The 20,027-nt window shown below is 46.4% G+C and overlaps 1 protein-coding gene across 2 annotated transcripts in view; it reads right to left on the bottom strand.

Moving 5' to 3' along the window:
• Window positions 1-816: 816 nt before the first annotated feature.
• Nphp1 (nephrocystin 1) overlaps window positions 817-20,027 on the bottom strand; it is a 57,033-nt gene continuing 37,822 nt past the window's right edge. For both annotated transcript variants that reach the window (XM_041670479.1, XM_041670480.1), the window contains exons 13-20: window positions 18,697-18,807; window positions 16,726-16,808; window positions 15,074-15,150; window positions 13,126-13,225; window positions 8,015-8,127; window positions 5,923-5,996; window positions 3,057-3,101; window positions 817-1,246 (exon numbers count right to left, since the gene is read on the bottom strand). In XM_041670479.1, the coding sequence (XP_041526413.1) occupies window positions 974-1,246; window positions 3,057-3,101; window positions 5,923-5,996; window positions 8,015-8,127; window positions 13,126-13,225; window positions 15,074-15,150; window positions 16,726-16,808; window positions 18,697-18,807 (876 nt within the window). In that variant the 3' untranslated portion in view covers window positions 817-973. The remainder of the gene's footprint in view (window positions 1,247-3,056; window positions 3,102-5,922; window positions 5,997-8,014; window positions 8,128-13,125; window positions 13,226-15,073; window positions 15,151-16,725; window positions 16,809-18,696; window positions 18,808-20,027) is intronic.

Raw genomic sequence — 20,027 nt, 5'->3', positions numbered from 1 at the left:
CCTCTGAGGCAGCAGACATGATACACAGCATATCAGCTATGCCGCTGACTGGCTCTGACCTTATGCGAGTCGTAGAACCTGCCTGGTCCGTCTCTTCAATGGTGATGATCGGAACCTGCATCCTAGCTACCACAGTGTACCGACAGACACAATCAGGTACTCGGGAATGGCCACTGGTACTTCACTCTTAACCAGGCTACCTGGCAGCACAGCCAGGTACCCGAGGAATGGCAGGTGCTAATATTGTTAATGATAAAGGTTTGAGATATTTTGCAGTAGTCGTGAGCTTCTCTGAGATGCACTAAGACCTGGATGTTCCATGAATGCATGTAAGCATCCCACTTCAATGTGGGTAAAATATTTTTTTTTTGACAGAGGACTTTTTATACTGACTTGAAAAGACAATGATTGCATTTGTTCTTATCTGGGTTAAATCAAATCAAACATTAGGCTGAATTAAATGCCTAACAACACAATTTCTCAAATGAACCTATAATATAACCATTAATAGCCAAAAGTTTATATAGTCTGCATATTAGACTGCTTGTCTTTGCAATGCTGGGGCTGGAGCCCAGGGCCCGAGAAGTACGAGACAAGCACTCTACCGCCGAGCCCTTGCACACTAAGCTTGTATCAGTCTTATGTCTTAGAAATATTTCCTTCCAGGTGGATTATATTGTCACTTTCTTGGATAATCACAAATTTCGCCTTTGCTAAAAAGCTGTGCTGTTGTAGACACCTGTACCTTCAGTTTGACACTTTGGTTGGTGTTTTGAAAAAAATTCAAACTTAGATATAACAGCATTGCTTATAAAATGTATTTTATTGTTTTATACAACAAAATTATTAGGTATTTCTTTGAAAATAGAATTTGTACACAAAAGAATATGATCTAAGTTCTAATCAGTCCATTTCTTTTGGTTCTGCCGTTTGAGCTCCCAGGGTCCAGTGGGGAGCGGGGCCATGGCTGTCGTCAGGCTGAGCTCTTTTTCATTTCCCCCAGGAAGTCATAGGTCTGCTCTGAAAGGTCAAATGGTTCATGGACCCCGTCTGGTGACAGCAGAGCCTTCAGGGAGCCCTCGTTCTCTCTGCTCTGCTTGAGGAAGTCAGCGATGGCTTTCCATCGCGCAGCCTCCGTCTCCTCTTCGGCCCACTTGAACGGGGGCAGCAGTGTCGAATGCAGAAGAGGGAGCACGCAGTCATGGTAGACCAGGAGGAACTCGGCCTTCAGGAGCTCTTGGTCTCTCTGGGAAAACATCACCACAGAGGAGCTATGAGGAGACTGGGGTCATTGCTCTCGAAGTACAGAACCCTGTGAGCTGTCGGCTAAAAGTCACCGAGAAGTAGGACAGAGGAGCTCGCAGGGAATGGGCTCTGAGTGGTGGGAGCGAGAGTCTGACTGCAAAGTAGAGCTTAGCGGATCTCCCTAAGAACTCTGCAGTGGCTCTGTGAGACCAGTGTGTGTCTCCTATGCACCACTGAGGGCATCACATGTTCCATCAAGGAGGCAAAGTGTCTGACAGACACAGACACACACACACATGCACACAAAATGCAAGTTGTATGTACAGACTTAGCTGGATTATAGTCTGCCGGAAATAACTGTCTCAATATCAGAAAGAAGTGGGGCTGAGCACGGTAGTGCATGCCTTTAATCTCAGCACTAGGGAGGCTGAGGCAGGTGGATCTCCTTGAGTTCTAGGTCAAACAGGTCTATTTAACAAGATCCAGGCCAGCGAGGGGCCTGAATAAGAAGACCTTAACTCAAAAAAACAAAACAAAGAGAAGAGGCAAGCATTCTGTGGGATCTGGAGAAAAGAGGGCCAAGCAGGGGAGACTACTGGGGAGGAATGAGGGCTCCTCAGTCCCGAGGGCATCATACCCTCCCCAGACAGAGCCAACAGGCAGGGTTGGGGGTCTCAGAGCACACTGCCTGAGAGCAGGAAGCTCTGCACACCCTCCGCACACGCAGCCGCTGCTCACACGGAGAGTCGGGCACACCGTGGATGGGGTGGCACTCACCCACTGCTGTTCTAGAAAGGTTCAGAACTGCAGACTGGGTAAGTGCAGTGCTACCTGTCATGTGGAGGCTCAGGTACCAACATAATGGCTGCAGTTCCCACTCCTGACCAAGGTGTAGCTTTTTATTACTGTTCTTTTGTTTTCCTCTTATATTTCTTATAAACAATTAACACTTTCAGGTGTATCCAGCCTTCTGACATTGGGACACAATGCATCATCTGCAAAGTTAACTCTTGAAAACCATGAAAAAAATTCAACAGAAAATCTCAGTGTTCTGGGCTGGAGAGATGGCTCAGAGGTTAAAAGAACTGACTGCTGTTCCGGAGGTCCTGAGTTCAATTCCCAGCAACCACATGATGACACACACCCATCTATAATGAGATCTGGTGCCCAGAACACTATGTACATAATAAATAAATTTAAAAATATCTCAGTGTTTTAAGCGCGTTTACAGTTTTGTGTGGGGCCACACCCATAGCTGTCCGGGGCACATATGGCGCATGGGCTGGGGCACATGGGTCGGATGTGGCCACTGCCTCCTTCTGTAAGCGCATGTTTGTAGGAACACAGAGCTTTCACACGCTGTCTAAGGCTGCTTTTCCCCTGACAACAGTAGCCTTGCTGTGGGAGAGACACCGAGCCCTGCAAAGCCTGTCTGAAGTCACTACCTGGTTTTAAACAGAAAACGCCTGTGGAATTTTCTGTTTAGTGGATTCTGGTAGTAATATCCCGCCTCACTGGTCAAGGCCAGGCTTGCCTGGCTAGACCAGGTTTCTGCAGGTGTGTAAATAAAGGATATTTGCTAGCTAACTGCAAGGCTGGTTTAGAGGCTACTTCATTAAGCCAAACTCAGGTCTGAAATGACTGACTTGTTTAGGGCAAACATGCTGCTTTCTTAGACCTTGTCTGTGCAGCCACAATGACCTGCACAGTCTAGCGGAGTAAGGGGTTACACCCAGGGCTGCCTCCCTAAAGCAGAGGCCTTGTTACAATGCGTGGAAAATCAGTCTCGAGGTCAGTGGGAAAATCGTTACCTTTTCTGATCGTTTTAGTGTGCTTTCTTTCTCGGCCCATGAACTCTAAAGAAGGAAACAGAAATGCGTATTAGTCAGACCACTCACAAGTCCTGGCAGCACCTTCTGCAACTTCACCCTGTAGTTAAGGTCATGGGCAGGGTCAGAATTGCTGCACAGAATCTAATGCACAAGAGGCAACACTATTGCCAGCAACTCAGAACCAGCCTGACAGGGGAGGCAGGCACATGGGCACAGGACACCTCAGAAGCCTGTGGTTACTATAAGGCAAAACAAACTTACCAAAAGAATGGGTAAAGCAAATGCCTGCCAACCACACACAAGGCCCAGAAGTCATGACCTTCCAAGGTGAAACAGCAACAAAAGTAGGAAGCCCTGCCTAGTACCCCATGCCAGGGACTCTGCCTGACACACTGGTGATGGGGTGGGATGTGAGAGAAGGTCGATTTGCAAGTAAACATCTCCAGCCTGTCCACAGGCTTCACAGAGCTTCTTTAAACAGAGAATCCAGAGATCAACGGAACCCACATAGGGATGAACTGAAGACCTTGGCAAAGCAAGTCCCTGGCAGTCTGGAAGGCTGGCAAAATGTGCCCAGCCTCCAGGCTGACTGTCCAGGGCTGATTTGTGTATATTTATAGGTAATTACCTATCAGTACTGAACTCTACAGGGAACCTGAAAGCATGAGCCCCTCCTAGGTAGGACAGGTGCCTATGGTCACATGGTGCTGAGAAAGAGACCCCCTCTTCATCTCCTGGAGAAAGGATGCGCTGATGAGACGACCATGAAGTTTGGGTATGGGCAGGGCTGTTTCTGCCTCCTGGGACTGTGACACCCCAGCCTACAGCCTCCAGAACGAGACCCTTTCCAGAGACAGCATTTTATGGCAGACCAGGTGTCATTGTTATTAGGACGCGAATCACAAACTAAACTCAGCTAAGTAAAGCCAGGAGACTCACATACCTCAAGTGTAAATCTTAAAAGACACTATGACTTAAAGTGAAAACCACGTAGTAACGTAGACTCACTGTCTGGAAACCCGCCAACTGTTTGTCAGTCAGGTACAAAGACTTGATTAGCTTTTAGTTCACAGAAAGCAGGGCAGGATTTCACACAGAGGGACTGGATGGGCACAGAAAGCATGCGTGGGAGTCACTGCCACCTCGCCAAGACCCAATCCTTTCCTCAGGAATCAAAGAGAAGCCTATCTTTCCCAGTTCCCTTCAAGTTAAGAGGATCACATGACTTGTTTTGACCAATGAAATGTTAGCAGGAGCGATCAGGTACTTGAGGCAAAGGTGTGTAAATCCCAAGGTCAATCTTTGCCCTTTCCTACAGGGGCAGTTAGCAAAAGAGAAAGCCTCTCATTCCAGACGGTTCTAGAAGAGCTGTAGCCTTTTACCGGCCTTTACCCCTAGGTAACTATGGGATGGAGTCCTGCTGGACGGCTACCATTAGTGAGAAACAACTAAAGATACCCTACCCCTGGGGGTGGAGAGATGGCTCAGAGGTTAAGAGCATTGCCTGCTCTTCCAAAGGTCCTGAGTTCAATTCCCAGCAACCACATGGTGGCTCACAACCATCTGTAATGGGGTCTGGTGCCCTCTTCTGGCCTTCAGGCATATACACAGACAGCATATTGTATACATAATAAATAAATATTAAAAAAAAAAAAGATACCCTACCCCAGGCTGCTTCTCAGCGCTCCACTGGGAAGCCTGCCTGCTTTCTTGACCTCTACTTGCAAAGTACACCTGGCCCTCTCCCTCTCCCAAGTCCATCCTGTATCGGTTAAGATCCTCAGCTTGCTGCGGGCCTGTTGTTTTGTCTCTAGACTCCAATATGAAAATAGCCTTGCTCTGCTGTACAGGCTCCTTTGATATTAAATCCAGAAAATATGTCTTCAACCAGAAAAGCCCACTGTTGTGCCATGAGATGGGATTATAACTGAACCATGGCTTCCCTTTGAAAGTTCTCTTGTGCTCTTCAAGAAAGCTGTGTCCAAGAACACTGGGCACAGCTTACCTCATGAATAAAACCCATTAAAACTGTCCTTGTGCTTTCTGGGTCTGTTCTATAAGATCGCCTCCGAGTCTCGTGACATCACTCAGCAAGACTCTCAGCTGACATGGCCACAATCCTCCTGGACTGAAGTGGACTGTCCTGGTCGCCCATCATCCCCGCCTTCCTCACTCTCCACACGCAGACTCTGACCTTGGCCACCCATGGCCCCTCCACATATATCACACCAAACTGGATTCAATCTGCCTCAAAGTTTCTGCTGATCCTTCCACACCTGTGACACCATTCCTGTCAGCAGGTCACTGAGGCCCTAGCCTTTCGTTAGGTCCTTCTCACCTAAGGATCTTTAATGAGGCAGAGTTCTGAACGTCATTTGCTGCTTTCGTTAAATCTTTGAGGCTTCCAAAACAAACTCGGCCTTGGCACCTACCGTATTGTCTGTGTATGAGCCTTGCATGGTCACAAGGCTGGCCCTGATGCTTCAGGTTGAGACATAAAACAGTGGCTTTGGGGACTCAAATTCAACAGAAAATCAGAGATTTTCAACCTCTCCACTTTATTATTCAGCTGCCGTTTCAGACAGCACAGTGTGCTGAGTTCAATTAAAGAATGTTATGCACACCCCGACTCTCCTGAAGCTCAGCTGACTGAACACTGACTGCTCTGGAGTTTCGCTCTCCCAGCATCCTCTAGGGCATCTTACATGCCACTGCATCAGGGAAAGTGGTACCTGGGAGTAATAGTCACCATGCTTGGGAAGACGAGGCTGAGTTCGCTAGACAATGAATGGGGATTGGGAATTACTGGGATACAGCAGGTTTCATTACGGTACATGGTACCCACCCTGAGAGCATCCATCACGTCGGGCTGCTCCAGGAGCATAGGGAAGGTGGCCAGCACTGGATGACTAATTAAATCTGCAACACACAACAGGAAGAAGTCAAACTTCATTCTGATTTGACGGTATTTGAGTTCAGTATATCTTAAAATTATATGCCAGTTATTTGCTGACAGCACTTTACACACTTTGACCTCCAGGAGGGTTCAGAGGCTCGGAGCCCTCCTCTTTAATCTCTCTGTGTCTTAAGGACATCTGTCCTTAGGGAGTTCTGAAACGAGGTGTTCAACAAGGGTGGCCACACTGTGTCTTCTGTAGAAGGGGATGGAGGGAGGTGGAAGAGCAGTTACAATTCCCTGGACAAAGACACTGGAATCCATTCGCAGGGCCATAGGCAGTGCTCTTGCCCTGACTCCTCCCACAGGCCCTTCCTCTTGATGCCATCACAGAGGCAACACACGGATTCAAACAGCGGCTTTTGTTTCTGGAATGCAGAGTGCAGTACAGTCCGCCATCCTGTGCCTCAGTAGAGAACAACAGCCAGGACGACCTCCCTCCTTCAGGAACAGCCAGGAAGCCTGCCTTTGAACAGGGATGCTGGTGATGGCTCCTGGTTGTTAAACCCAAGGGTAAGCAATGCTTAGAGCTCAAGTGCACTCCCTGGAGTTACAAGTACTTCTTTAGACCTTTCTGTGAGGCTTTTGACTCCGTTCTACATTACTGGGGCAAGACTCTGGTGCAGGCTGCTTTCTAACAGGGAACATAACTGTCCACAGTGAGGCAGCACAGGGCAGCCATGCTCCTGCCTTTGCATCTATGCCTGCCCGCCCTCAACTTCGATCTTGTCAGCACAGACACGTTTTCTTGCCTCGGATCTCCAGGCACATCAGATACTCTAATCAGAAATGATTCTTAGGACCAATTAGTCTAAAAGGCTAAAGGGTATAATTGTGCTATTTTATTTTGAAGCCTGGCTGCTCAATTAGGGTGACTACAACCATACTTTCTCACTTACCACGCAATGGTACAACATCATATACCCAGAAGGCCACAGGTATCTGGGCACTTACTGATTTCTAGAGTTTTGGTGATACACAAAAGATTATGATGTTCTACTTTAGGGTTAAGTTCTTATGTTCACTCCTCTTGGAAAGTTCATTCATGTGTGACAGTTTGTTGATTTTTAAAATTATTTTTAATATTTTACTTGGAAAAAAGTTTTGAATTCAAATGACAAAGATTGGGAGCTGACTGAAGTCTAAAGCACGTGCTGTACGAACATGAGGACTGGAGTTTGTATTCTCCAGAACTCACGCAAATGCCAGTTGGGCATCCAGTTTACCCATATTCCAGTAGAGAGTGGACCCTAGAACTAGCCAGTCAAGCCGTGTGAATAAGGTAAAGAATGATGGATGGAGACAGCCAGCACTAAGCTTGGACTTCCACATGCATGTGCATTCGTGTGTACACGCATCCTTGCACATACACTACATAAACAATGAAAGAGAAGTACCAAGAATAAAAATAGGGCATAGAAACTACAACACTATTTGATATACTGACTTATGACTGATCCATGGATATACTTCACTATTTTAAGAACAGTTATTTGAGCTGGGTGGTGGTGGTGCACGCCTTTAATCCCAGCACTCTGGAGGCAGAGGCAGGTGAATCTCTGTGAATTCAGCCTCGTCTACAAGAGCTAGTTCCGGGACAGGCTTGATAGCTACAGAGAAACCCTATCTTGAAAAACAAACAAATAAACAAACAAAAAGAACAGCTATTTGGTATGACTCTGGTTTCTTCCTGGTAAGATGACAAGCATAGGTCACAGGTGAAAATAAATTCTGATTCCTAGACTGAAAAGGAAACTGTTTCTACATAGGCTCAGGATTTTAAAGGCCCAGAATGGAAAAGAAGTGGGAAAGAACTGAATACACGTGAGCTCCCAAAGCCACTTCTAAGTGATGTGTTGGCCCTGGTGCTATTTAACGTCTTATTCCATGTGCCACATCTGTAGGCAGAGACACAGGCTGGCACAGAATGCATACCTTCAAGGATTGCATCACCAACCCACAGGAAACAGCCCAAACTTACCAGCACTCTGTAGGTTCGTCCTGTCTCGCAGGAGCACATCTCCAAGGATTTGTCGGTAAAATATCAGTAAGTGAGCGGAGCACATGCTCCCCACCAAGGTTTCGGGCAGCAGGCTGAGAGGAGAAGAAAGGTACCCATTACACAGACCCTTTCAACCCAGCCTCCTGGGCTTTTTCTTCTGTGTATTACTAAAACGAATAGTTTCAAGTTTTACTTTATTATTGAAAAAAAAAGATTTTACAGTTTAAAGGAAAACTTATCTCATACTCGGGCACATTAAACCAGAGATAACCGGCCCCCTCAGACAGACATTTTATGTCTCAGCACTGTGCTGTATGCTTGTGCGTCCATGCTCACACACACACCCATGTTAAATGTCAAATACAAAGGAAAGTCATTAAAGTGTTGTTCTGGAAAGGAACTAGAGAGTTGCAGGCTTGAACAAAAGCATGGTGCTGCCAAGTCTGATGTGGTGGAAGAAGAGGAAATGCCAGTTCAGACTGTTCACGGACTGGGTGGGTCAAAGGAGGCATGACAGATCTGAACTGAATCCTGACTTTGCTACTTCCTAGCAGTCAGATGAGGGATTAATTAATCACTCTCGGTGTGCGTTTGTTTCTTTATTGTACAATGCCAAGAGTAATACTTGAATTTCAGGTTACTGAAAGGATTAAAATGAAGCAAGTGTAGCATTCAATATAGTGTCTAGTATGCAGCAAGGGCTCAAAAACATAAAAGACAACAACTTAATATTGAAGTTTAGATGGTATCAGTTTAAAATCGATTATTATAACTCCTGGGGGTAATATGTAAAGAATATCCATGGTAAACACACACACACATGTGTATGTGTGCAAACAAATATAAACAATCTACAGATTACACAAATAGAAATAGAAAGGCAAAAGTATCAGTGCCAAAAAAATCAATTAAACAGAAAAAGAAAACAATATGAAAGAAAAAAAGCTACAAGACACAGAAGATAAGCAACAAAAATGCCAAAATGATGGCACCCCGCATGGGCAACTATACTAAATGTAAGTGGATCAAAACTCCCCCAGTCAAAATGTACAGATTGGAAGAAAGAATTTTAAAAGATAAGTCCAACTATATGTTATCTATAAGAAGCTTGCTTTAGACTCAGAAAAACATAGTTCAAAGGTTACAAAGGCAGCCTCAATTTTTAAAATTAATCCTTCATTTTAATATCCAGTGGACTTTAGAAGGGACAATGATCACACAGGTAATGCTCCGGCTTCTGGCTGGCTGAAAGAGGAGGTGAGTGTGGCCATTAGGCTGGTGTGTGGGGACAAAGGAGTCCACGGGTAACTAGTCAAGGAATGTACATGAGCACCCCAACCACTCCCCCCCTGCATTCCTAGGGTGTCTGACCATAGTCATATGCACTATCTGGCTCACTGAGCATGCAAAAATACTGATTTGGTATAAATTCAAGCTAGATTTCATGGACTGACTGCTGAGGACCACTCATGGTGCCCCAATGCCACCATGCCCTCTAAGTCCATGCTGTGACTCCTAAGGGTATTCTCCATCTGGCTGTGGCCTCTCTGGGCAGTGCTCCATGGAATGCCAAGTACAGGGCTCAGGCTGACGACTTGCCACTAATTTTTGCCAGGGGAAGGGGTGGACTGTCCCTTCCTCCTATTGCACCCCTTTTCCATCTGACTGGAAGGCGTGGGTACTCCCTCAGCATGGGCACTCCTTTCCTTCCACCTCCCTTCTCCATGAGGCAATGGTGTCTCATTTTTTTTTCTTAGAAATTTTCTCATTTTTTCCAGACCTGAGATGATCAGAAAGGCTAAGCTAAAGGCCGAGCAGAAGAAGTGAAAACATGCTTCACTCGACCTCCACCTGGAGACCAGCACACAGGAACGGAGGGCTAGAAATATGATGAATGGATCCAGGAGTAACAGTCCTACTGCGGTTTTAAACGAGAGTAGACTATAAGTAAAAGAGAGAAAGGATGGGAACGCATTAAACAGACGAAAGAAAATATCTTCAACATCTTTGTAGGAATTGATACAAACCACCGCTCTGGATCCATGTTTCCTGATACTCAGAACCCTCTCTCCTCAGGACTTCAGAAGTATGCCTTTGGTCAAACTGAATCAAGTTAAGCCTCTTTGGAAAAGGATGGTTTATGCCTTTAATATCAGCACTCACGAGGCAGAGGCAGGTGGATCTTTGTGAGTTCATGGCCAGTGTGGTCTACAGAGTGAGTTCCAGGGACAACCACAGATACATAGTAGAGAGACCCTATCTCAGAAGAAGGAAGGAAGGAAGGAAGGAAGGAAGGAAGGAAGGAAGGAAGGAAGAAAACAGTAACGGAGCTACTGTCAGGTAATAGGCTCACCACCAACTGAGTCTATGGGCCCTTCCTTGTTCAAAGAAACAGGTTCAAGAAGTGGGGTGCACACCTTTAATCCCAACATTTGAGAGGCAGAGGAGGAGGAATCTCCAATTTCAAGGCCAGCCCGATCTACGGAGTGAGGGAGTGAGTTCCAGGACAGTCAGAGCTACACAAAGAAACCCAGTTTCAAAAAAACAAAACAAAACAAAAACCCAAAAGAGGTGGGTCTGCACTTTGTATTTTCATGTCTTATGATATGCAAATGATACCGAGGGCTTACGCAAAAACGCTGGATGGGTGAGGGGCCACAAGCAGCTGCAGCTGGATCTTGGGTGAAAACAGGCACCAGTGAAAATTGAAACTGGGCTTCTTGTCAGTGTTCATGCACAGTTGTATGCTTCTTGACATAATGGAAAGAGCCCCATTGAGCGTCTCTCAGCACTGAGCAGAAGAGAACTGTGCTTAACCACAGGTGAAGCTGGTTAGCAGGGGAAGGAGGGGCTAGAAGTGGAAAACAGCTTTGAAAGAGAGGAGGAGAATAATGTGGGTGGAGTCATCACCCTTCTTCTGGAAAGCATGGGGAGTGGCTTGTCAGGCAAGTGAGGCTGCTGAACAGGACAGCCCAGCCCATCTGCACTTCCCTGGCGTGGAAGTGCAGAGAACCATGCAAAGCTCACTGCTGGTGCCCAGCCTCTCGCCTTGAACCCACACATAGGTCTCACAGCCCACAATCCTCTGGCCCCACAAAGTCCAAGGCCAATGACTGGATCACACCAGCAAGGTGCTCACAGCAGAACGGCAATTTCAAGACCCAGATCAAGTCTGTGGGCCTAAAAGAAAGGTACACCCAGCAAACAGGCAGGAGAGGCTGGAGACAGCGGGAGTGGGGAGTGAAGACCTTGAGAAGCTCAAGAGGACATGAGCAGGAAAATCTCTACTTGGAAATTGAGTCACACATCCATTTCTGTGCCTACTGTGAGCTGCATTTAACATGCTTCAGTTGGTCCCTGACGTCCGGGGGCGGGGAGGGGGGGCAGGGACGAAAGACTTTTGTCCATTACTGTACAACTCAAGGTAGTGCTTGGAGCTTCACACAGAGAACTGCCTTCCTGACCTTGGCCACACAGAGGTCTTGATCCAGAGACAGGAAAGAGTATCTGAGAAGCAGAATTTGAGCCAAGAAAGCAGCATTGAGAGCAGTCACTGATGAGCCCTGGGGTCTGGCCACAGGTGAGCGATGGGAGCAGCGAGAGGGGGAGTGAAGACAGACAGGAGTTGGCTTTTCTCTCACAAAGGCTGCTACTGTGAGGAGTTTGTCTTCCTCACCTCGAAAAGGGAACAATTTTTCAAATAAGACTGGCCAAAAGCGGGGAGGGTGGATTAGAGGCTCTATGAGTATCTAAGGAGAAAAAGCCAAGAGTAAATATCCCCATGAACACATTATTAATGGTTGCTGACAGACTGAACTGTAAAGGATACCCCGTATGTCAGCACGAGGCCAGAACCAGGGCTGTCTGGGCTGACAGCACAACCTGGACTGAACCGACCATGTTCGAGGGGCAGGCCAAGCCGTCTTCCACTTCCCTACTTCACTAAAAATGTTAATTCTAGCATTCACTTATTGTGTGTGTGGGTATGTCCGCCACAGCATGCAGGCAGGGGGAAGGAAGGAGACCTTTAGGAGTTGGTCTTCTCCTTCCTCATGTGGACCCTGGGGATCAAACTTAGCCGGTCAGGCTTAGTGGCAGGCACTTTGATGTGTAAAACTATCTTGCTGACACCTACTTCCTGTTGACTGAGGAGCAGCAAGCAGGTCCTGGCAGGGCAGCCCTCTGCAGTAGGCTCTGCCTTCTATGCAGTCTTCCCTTCCCACAGTCCCTATCCTTCAACCCTTCAAAGTCTATTTAAATTCCCCGATCCTGGGGCTGGAGAGATGGCTCAGTGGTTAAGAGCATTGCCTGCTCTTCCAAAGGTCCTGAGTTCAATTCCCAGCAACCACATGGTGGCTCACAACCATCTGTAAAGAGGTCTGGCGCCCTCTTCTGGCCTTCATCCATACACACAGACAGAATATTGTATACATAATAAATAAATAAATATTAAAAAAAAAATAAATTCCCCGATCCTATGAGCGGCTGCTTGAGGCTAAGGCTGGGAGCCCACTGACAGGAGAGAACTCTTGTTTTAGAGAGAATGGGATGCTCTCCATCATGCCTGCAGAGAATATTATGTCATCATGTACATCTGTCAAGACTTGAGAACTGCTTCATAAAAAGGTAATTTTACTACACATGAATTATGTCTTCCTAACCCTGACATGGAAAGGAAGGATAGGACTACACTGGTAAGACCTGTCTATTCAAGAGTGTCTAAATTATCTAACATGATATCTGTCATTTAAAAACCTAGGTGTATATAACTATGTGTGCAGGTGCTCACGGAGGTCAGAAGAAGGCATTGGATTCCCTGGATGTGGAGTTATGGACGGTTGTGAGCTGCCTGATATGGGTGTTGGGAACCAAACCCAGGTCCTCTGGAAGAGCTGTCAATGCTGTTAACCAATGGGCCATCTCTCCTGGCCTGACATCTACCTGAAGAGGAAGTGAATCTAAGCTTTATTACTGTTCTGTTGCCTTTTGGATTTTGGCAGAGTACTCAAAGAGGCAAAGAGGAACTAACAAGAGTCAAGGAGAAGCCCCCACTCCAGTTATCCCCCAAGGGAGGCAAGTCAGTCACTCACCTGAGCATGGCCCTTGACCTCCGGTTCAGAGAGCGCAGTTTCACCAGCAGCTGAGGCTGTCTCCGCATGCTTATCATCTGACGGAACACACTGCCCTGGGCTACGAAGGCATCAAGAACATGGAGACAGAGTTTAAGTGCTTGGGACAGAGTTCATTCAAACAAATATTCAGTGAGAACCCATAGCGAGTGGTGCTGAATTGCATGAAAGGCAGTGGTCACCCGCCCAGCTTCCGGAGCCTGTCTGGACATAAACACCTATGTGTCTGCAGAGGGCACCTCATAGGGCACTGTGACAGGTACTCTGTGACATGAGCTGACAAAACATGCCTGGCTCCAGGTATTCCCAGACGACCCACAGACTCCAAAGCCCCCTTGTTCTAAAAGGTTGGACCCCGCACTATGGGGCAGTGGTGAGGGTCTACAGCACCAAGCCAGAACCAAGATGGTGGAGGCATGCCAAGGTACTGCAGGTCTGTTGAACTTGCACTTTACAAGGAAGGACCACATCTATGTTACTGTCCATTTTCCTGCTTCTCCAGCACACTGCTGGGTGGATGGCACTAAGGGCACTCAGTTCCTTTTGGGGGGCAACTTGGCCTGCACTCACATAGCCTTTGAATTAGCCTTTTCTACTCTTTCTATATTTGTCACGAGTATTGTGCTGGCAGTTTCATGTCAACTTGACACAAGCTAGAGTAATCTGAGAGAAGGGGGCCTCAGTTGAGAAAATGCCTCTGTAAGATCAGGCTGCGGGCAAGTCTACGTGGCATTTTCATATTTAGTGACTGATGGGGGAGAGGCTAGCCCATTGTGGTGCTATCCCTGGGCTGGTGGTTCTGGGTTCTATAAGAAGGCAGGCTGTGCAAGCCATGAGGAGTAAGTCAGTGAGCAGCATCCATCCATAGCTCCTGCCCTGTTTGAGTACTGCCCTGTCTTCCTTCCAAGATGAATTACAAGTGGTTTAAAAGAAAATGGCCCCCAAACAGAGTGGCACTATTAGGAGGTGAGGACTTGCTGGAGATAGTGTGTTCTTGCTGGAAGAAGTGTGCCACTGTGGGGGTGGGCTTTTTGAGGTCTCCTAAGCTTACGCTTATGTACAGTGTGACAACTGACTTCCTATTGTCTGTGGATCAAGATGTAGAACTCTCAGCTCCTTCTCCAGCAACATGTCTGCCTGCATGCCACCATGCTTCCTGCCATGATGATAACAGACTAACCTCTGAATTATAAACCAGCCCCAGTTAAATGTTTTCCTTTATAAGAGTTGCCATGGTCATGGTGTCTCTTCACAGCAAGAAAAATCCCAACTAACACCAAGTATCAATCCAGGTACAGTAAAAAGGAGCTGAGACAAGGTCCCCATTCTTCACAATTTTCTACCATAGAGTCTCAGATGTCTTAACAAAAACACACACTTAGATAAAAGCGGCTCAATCTCCATACTGACGACACATTAAGGACCATGACTCAGAGGGGAAAGTGTGTCTTGTTAGGACACAGGGACATTCTCGCATCTCTCCTGCCTGCCTCATCTTGAAGGAAAGGAGGGTAATGCAGTTTGGGTTTAGATGTCATGCATGTATGTGGTCCATAGACGTACATGCACACACACACACACACACACACACTACATCTTTTTTTTTTTTTTAAAAAAAAAAGACCTGTAAAGAAGAGGTGGCAGGACCTTCTGAGGGTGGGGTCCTCAGGGACACATTAGGCCCCTGGGGCTGTGCCTATGAAGTAGATAGAGGGACCCTTGCCCCTGCTCTGTTCCCAGCCATCCCGGGGACTTCTTCACCACATACTTGACCAAGCTGTTCTTTGCTAACACAGGCACAGAGCTACAGGGCCAGTGACCATAGACTAAATCCCCTCTCCTTTAACTTGCTTGTGGCAGGATCCCAGGGTTAAGAAGCCCCTAGCAGAGGGTTACAAATAGGCTGTACCTCTTCTGGACACCGAGGGGTCCACTTCAACTCCTTTTTCGTAAGGAGTGCCACCATTCAAGAAGAGTTCATACGTTCTATAAAAGAACAGCATACGTGATGGTCCGTGTTGTAGGCATTTGTGAACCAGACTCAGCCAGGCATATGCTTCAGGACAAAGGTATTCTCGGGCACTTCACCCAACCACTGGTAAGTGCGAATCAAGGTGCTGATTCTCTCATGAGCAGCATCACAACAGACAGACGCCCCCACTTAGTACTAACTGCATGCAGAAAGGGTGATTTTCCACATGAAGAGCTCGATCCTAATGTCATTAAAATGATTTGTGTCGATAAGTAATGACTCTTATTTCTCAAATATATTGAGTCATTATATGCAGTGAAGTCATTATTAGCTTCTACTGCATTCTCCTCCTCTTCCCTCCCTCTCTCCAGCTAGGTAAATGCTGTATCTCTGACTTGCTACCCTCTGGCTCCCATGTGCTTCTCTTTTATGGAAGGATAACTTATGTGTGCACAGAGAAGTTAAAAGTTATTAGCCATTCTGCTCTCTGGAGGGGTTTACCTGGATCCACCCACACAGCCCTGAATGAACCAAAGTGGAGTCACAGTGTTCATATCAGTCTGTGATTTCCTCCACACAACATGCACTGGATGGGATTAAAAATAGCTGTGACTCCATTTCCGGACAGGTAGACATGTACGTGTCTCCTTATCTCCTCTACTAAGCACAATATAACCCTACGCTATATTGTAATATATTACAATTTATATATACTAAATATAACTCATTTTTTAAAAAAGAAATTGTAAGAAATCAGGATTCCCATAATGATCCACTGGTAACAAATGCCCTCCCCTCCTACAAGGGTAACATCAGATAACCAGTGGCCAGAGCTGAGAAGGCTGTGAGGGAAGTGTTGCATAGTTATCCTCACAGGAGGCTTTGAGATAGGAAATAATCTCCAGGTTAAAGATGGAGGAGACTGAGACCTAAGATGTTAAGGAACCTAAACAATCACCCAGGAAGAGCTGGGTCCAAAGCTCTGGATCGTAGAACTTCCCACCCAGAATCCTAGTCTAGGTCTGTCCCTCTGTATTCCTCCTGCGAGGTAACTGTATATCCTTGACTTAGGTCATTAAAATTGTGATCATCTATTTTCTTGTTAGTTTCTGAGATGGGGAGGCCATCCCCTCACCCTTGTGTGTGGAACATAGGTATTAGCCCATCTGCTGTTACTCTTATGGCTTCAATTTGTTTACAGTTGCCGCCACTATGATTTCAGCATCCTGCCTGTTGGGAAGGCAGAGGATTGAAGACTCAGCTGCCTGCTCTCTGAAGGACCCCAGGCTCTGTTTGCAGCATGCTGAGCGCAGGGCTCTCATAAGGACTACAGACTGAGTGTTCTCCGCAGACAGCCCGTGCAATTATCCTTTAAAACACGGATCTCCAAGTCATTCCTTTCTTACTGGGTGAGAATATACACTCTTTCTCAATTTCTCAATATCCATTCTTTCTCAAACACCAAGATCGATGTGAAAAGCCCTCTTTCCAAAACTTGTTGAAATATTAACAGAATAAACTGGAGGAGGATAGTCCCTAGGAATTTTCTGCAAAGTTGCTCATTTGTGAGAGATAATAAGCCCACTTACTTTGCTGGAATAGGAACTCCGCTGGCATCGAAAAGCTTCAGAAATACCCAGCCGCAGCTTAGCTCTCCTCTCTCCCCCGTCGACTATGAAATAAAAGAGGCGCAGAGAATGGTGTCTGAGATAACCACTCAGAAACAGTCAGCACTCACTCTGAGGACTAAGCTGTCCATCAAGGAAAAGAAGCTGTAACATGCCAGGGCTCCATTTTACCTATAGGTCAGATATTAAAAGTGGTACTTCAAATGACATCCCTTAAACCTAACCCTGAGGTAACTGTTGCTATTGGGTCTCTAGTGCTAACATAATTTGGAGACAATGTCAAATTGCAGGATACTACATGACATTCTGAAGCTTTGCTTTCAGGGGGTATGGAATATAGGAATCAATAACTCAAAGATCCCCTGTGGAATATTCCTTTATACTGTATAAATATATATATCACTGTGATTGGTTTAATAAAAAAGCTGACTGGCCAATAGCTGAACAGAATAAGGTTAGGCAGGAGAGCCAAACTAAAGACACTGGGAAGAAGAAGGGCAGAGTCAGAGGAGTCACCAGTCAGACAGAAGAAACAGGACATGTACGAAATGAGGCAGCAAGCCATGAGCCACATGGTAGCACTTAAATAAATATGGGTTAATTTAAGTTGTAATAGCTAATTAGTAATACGCCTGAACTACTAGCTGGGCATTTATAATTAATATTAAGGCTCTGAGTGGTTATTTGGGAAGTGGCTGCGGAGACACAGAGAAACTCTGTCTACGATGATCCCCTTGCTAGGAAGCTCAACCCTCCTGCCAATTGCCAGGGACCACTGGGGCTCTTCTCATGTTCTACCCATCTGTCTTGAAGATGTACAGGATGATGTGGTAAGTAACATGGTCTTCCTGTGACAGCTCTCTGTCTAGCTGCAAGGCTAAGTTTATATGCTACACCTCTCAAGCTATGACCAGAATATGAACGTGTGGAGTCACTAGTGAGGGTGGACACCGTGGGGTCCATGTTTCTCATGTTCCCTTGCCACTTTCTCAAGTCACTGAGCAAGAACTGTGACCTACAAAGTTAAGTGGACTTGGCTCCCAGAAGACAGAGGTGACTGAGTTCCCCACTACCCCCCCCACCAGAATATCCTCAGGAGTTTTTAATTACCTCTGGAAAGTTCCACACTTTATCAGTGTTTACTCTTTAAAGGCAACTGGGGTTCAGTGAGGCTATAAATGCCAACAAATACTCCTTTGCTTTAAACAGCATTTAGCAGTACCACATAAAAATAAGGAGCCAGGGCAGTGCGAAAGCCCAGTGAGCCAAGGGGTCTGTTGCCAAGCTTTAAACACCACTTAGAAGTACCGCATAAAAATCAGGAACCAGGGTAGTGAGAAGGCTCAGTGAGCCAAGGGGTCTGTTGCCAAGCCTGACAACTGGAGTTCGATGCTCAAGATCACACGGTGAAAGAAGAGAGTTGACCCACAACTGTTCCCTGACCTCCATGGTGTACCCATGAATAAATGTAATACTTTTTAAAAACGACATTCATCATCACTCCGGTTCCTTCATAGTTCAATTTCTGATGCACAGAAACCCTCCCCGAGATTAAAGTGTGAATGCCCCCCCCCCCCCACAGGCATGTATGTTTGAAGACCTGGTCCCAACTGGTGATGCTACTTGGGATTTGGACCATGCTAAGGGAAGTAGGTCATGGGGTGGGCCTTGAGGTTTCTGGTCCAGTCCTACTTCCTGTTCATGGTCTGCCTCCCTCTGCTGCTGGCATGCCTTCCCTGCCACGATGGAGTGAGTCCCTAGAAGTGTAAGCCAGAATAAACCCTTCCCGTAAGTTGCTTTTGTCAGGGCATTTCACCATAGCAACAGAAGTGTGGCTAACCCAGCTTCTATTATTTTGCTTGTAAATCAGACACATTCCTAATTGTTCCCTTTTGATGCATCAGAACAGTTTGTCTTTCAAACTTGACATACATTGCGAATGTAAGAAATTCCAAGTTCAAATAATATCCCAAGGTCTGGAGTTGAAGAATTGGACCTGATGAAACAGTCCCCATCGAGCAAGCATGGCAGGATGCCAGTGACCTAGAATGATAAGGAAACCAAAGTTACTGCCGAGGGCAGGGCTTTCCAGCCTCATCCATCTGTGAAGGGACTCATGCCTTTGCATTATAGTAGAGGAAGATGGTGGAGGGGATGGGGCAAGGAAATGGCTCCGTGAGTACAGGGCTTGCTGCCAGGCCTGAGGACTTGAGTTTGGTCTCTGGACCCACATGGTAGGAATACTGACTCCTACAGGCTGCTCTCTGACCTTCGCTTGTATGTTGTGCCATATACATGCCCACATGGATGATGTGGGATTTCCCTCTATGTGTTGTGATTACCATTAATAAATAAAGAAACTGCTTTGGACCCATAGGAGGGCAGAACTTAGCTAGGCAGAAAATCTAAGCTGAATGCTGGAAGGAAGAAGGGCAGAGTCAGAGAGAGATGGAGCTACCGGAGACAGATGCCGGAACTTTAGCTGGTAAGCCACAGCCATGTGGCGATACACAGATTAATAGAAATGGGTTAAATTAATATGAAAGAGTTAGCTAATAAGAAGACAGAGCTAATGGGTCAAGCAGTGATTTAATTAATACAGTTTCTGTGTGATTATTTCAGGGCTTAAGTAGCTGGGAACCAACAAGCAGCCCTCTTTCCTCCAACACACAGATGTGCTAAAACAGACAAATGTAAAACAAACAAACTTTATAGAAAGTAGATGGACCAGATTCACATGTCAATGACTGGAAGTAGGAACATTTAGCGTCTCTGTTGACAGGGAAATTACCTTAAACTTTCCTGATTTTTTTTTGCTTAGAACAGGGAAAGAAGCAAACTACTGTAAGTCAGTCCCCAGTCCTGCATGCTTTACTTACACAACCACTGCTGTTGGCAAGCAAAGCTAAAGCCAAGACCAACACGCACTTGTCCTTATTCCTGCCTTACAGACATCCCGTTCCCTTTGTTCAACCCACTTCATCTCCCTGGACAACCATACCCCCTTCGCTGCCTAGGAAACCCTACCCATTCCCCAAGGCTTAGTTTCCCTTGCTCAAAGTCTCCTTTGGGCCTGTGGGATGAACCCTCCTCTCCTCTCGCCACCGTGCTTCCAACACCCTTGGAGCCTCACAAGCACTGCACTCTGACTGAATGGTCCACAGACCCCAACTCACAGGCAGCACCAAGGACAAATACCACAGTGCACGTGTGTCTGCGGCCAGTGCCCCTCGGTAGTGGATATGCAGCTATTCACAGGTGTT

The sequence above is a fragment of the Microtus oregoni genome, unplaced genomic scaffold, assembly GCF_018167655.1.
Source record: "Microtus oregoni isolate MIOR12 unplaced genomic scaffold, Mior012 000020F_ref0000438, whole genome shotgun sequence".
NCBI classification, from domain to species: Eukaryota; Metazoa; Chordata; class Mammalia; order Rodentia; family Cricetidae; genus Microtus; species Microtus oregoni.
Note: the sequence above shows the minus strand (reverse complement) of the source record. Positions and strands in the feature narration are given on the sequence as shown.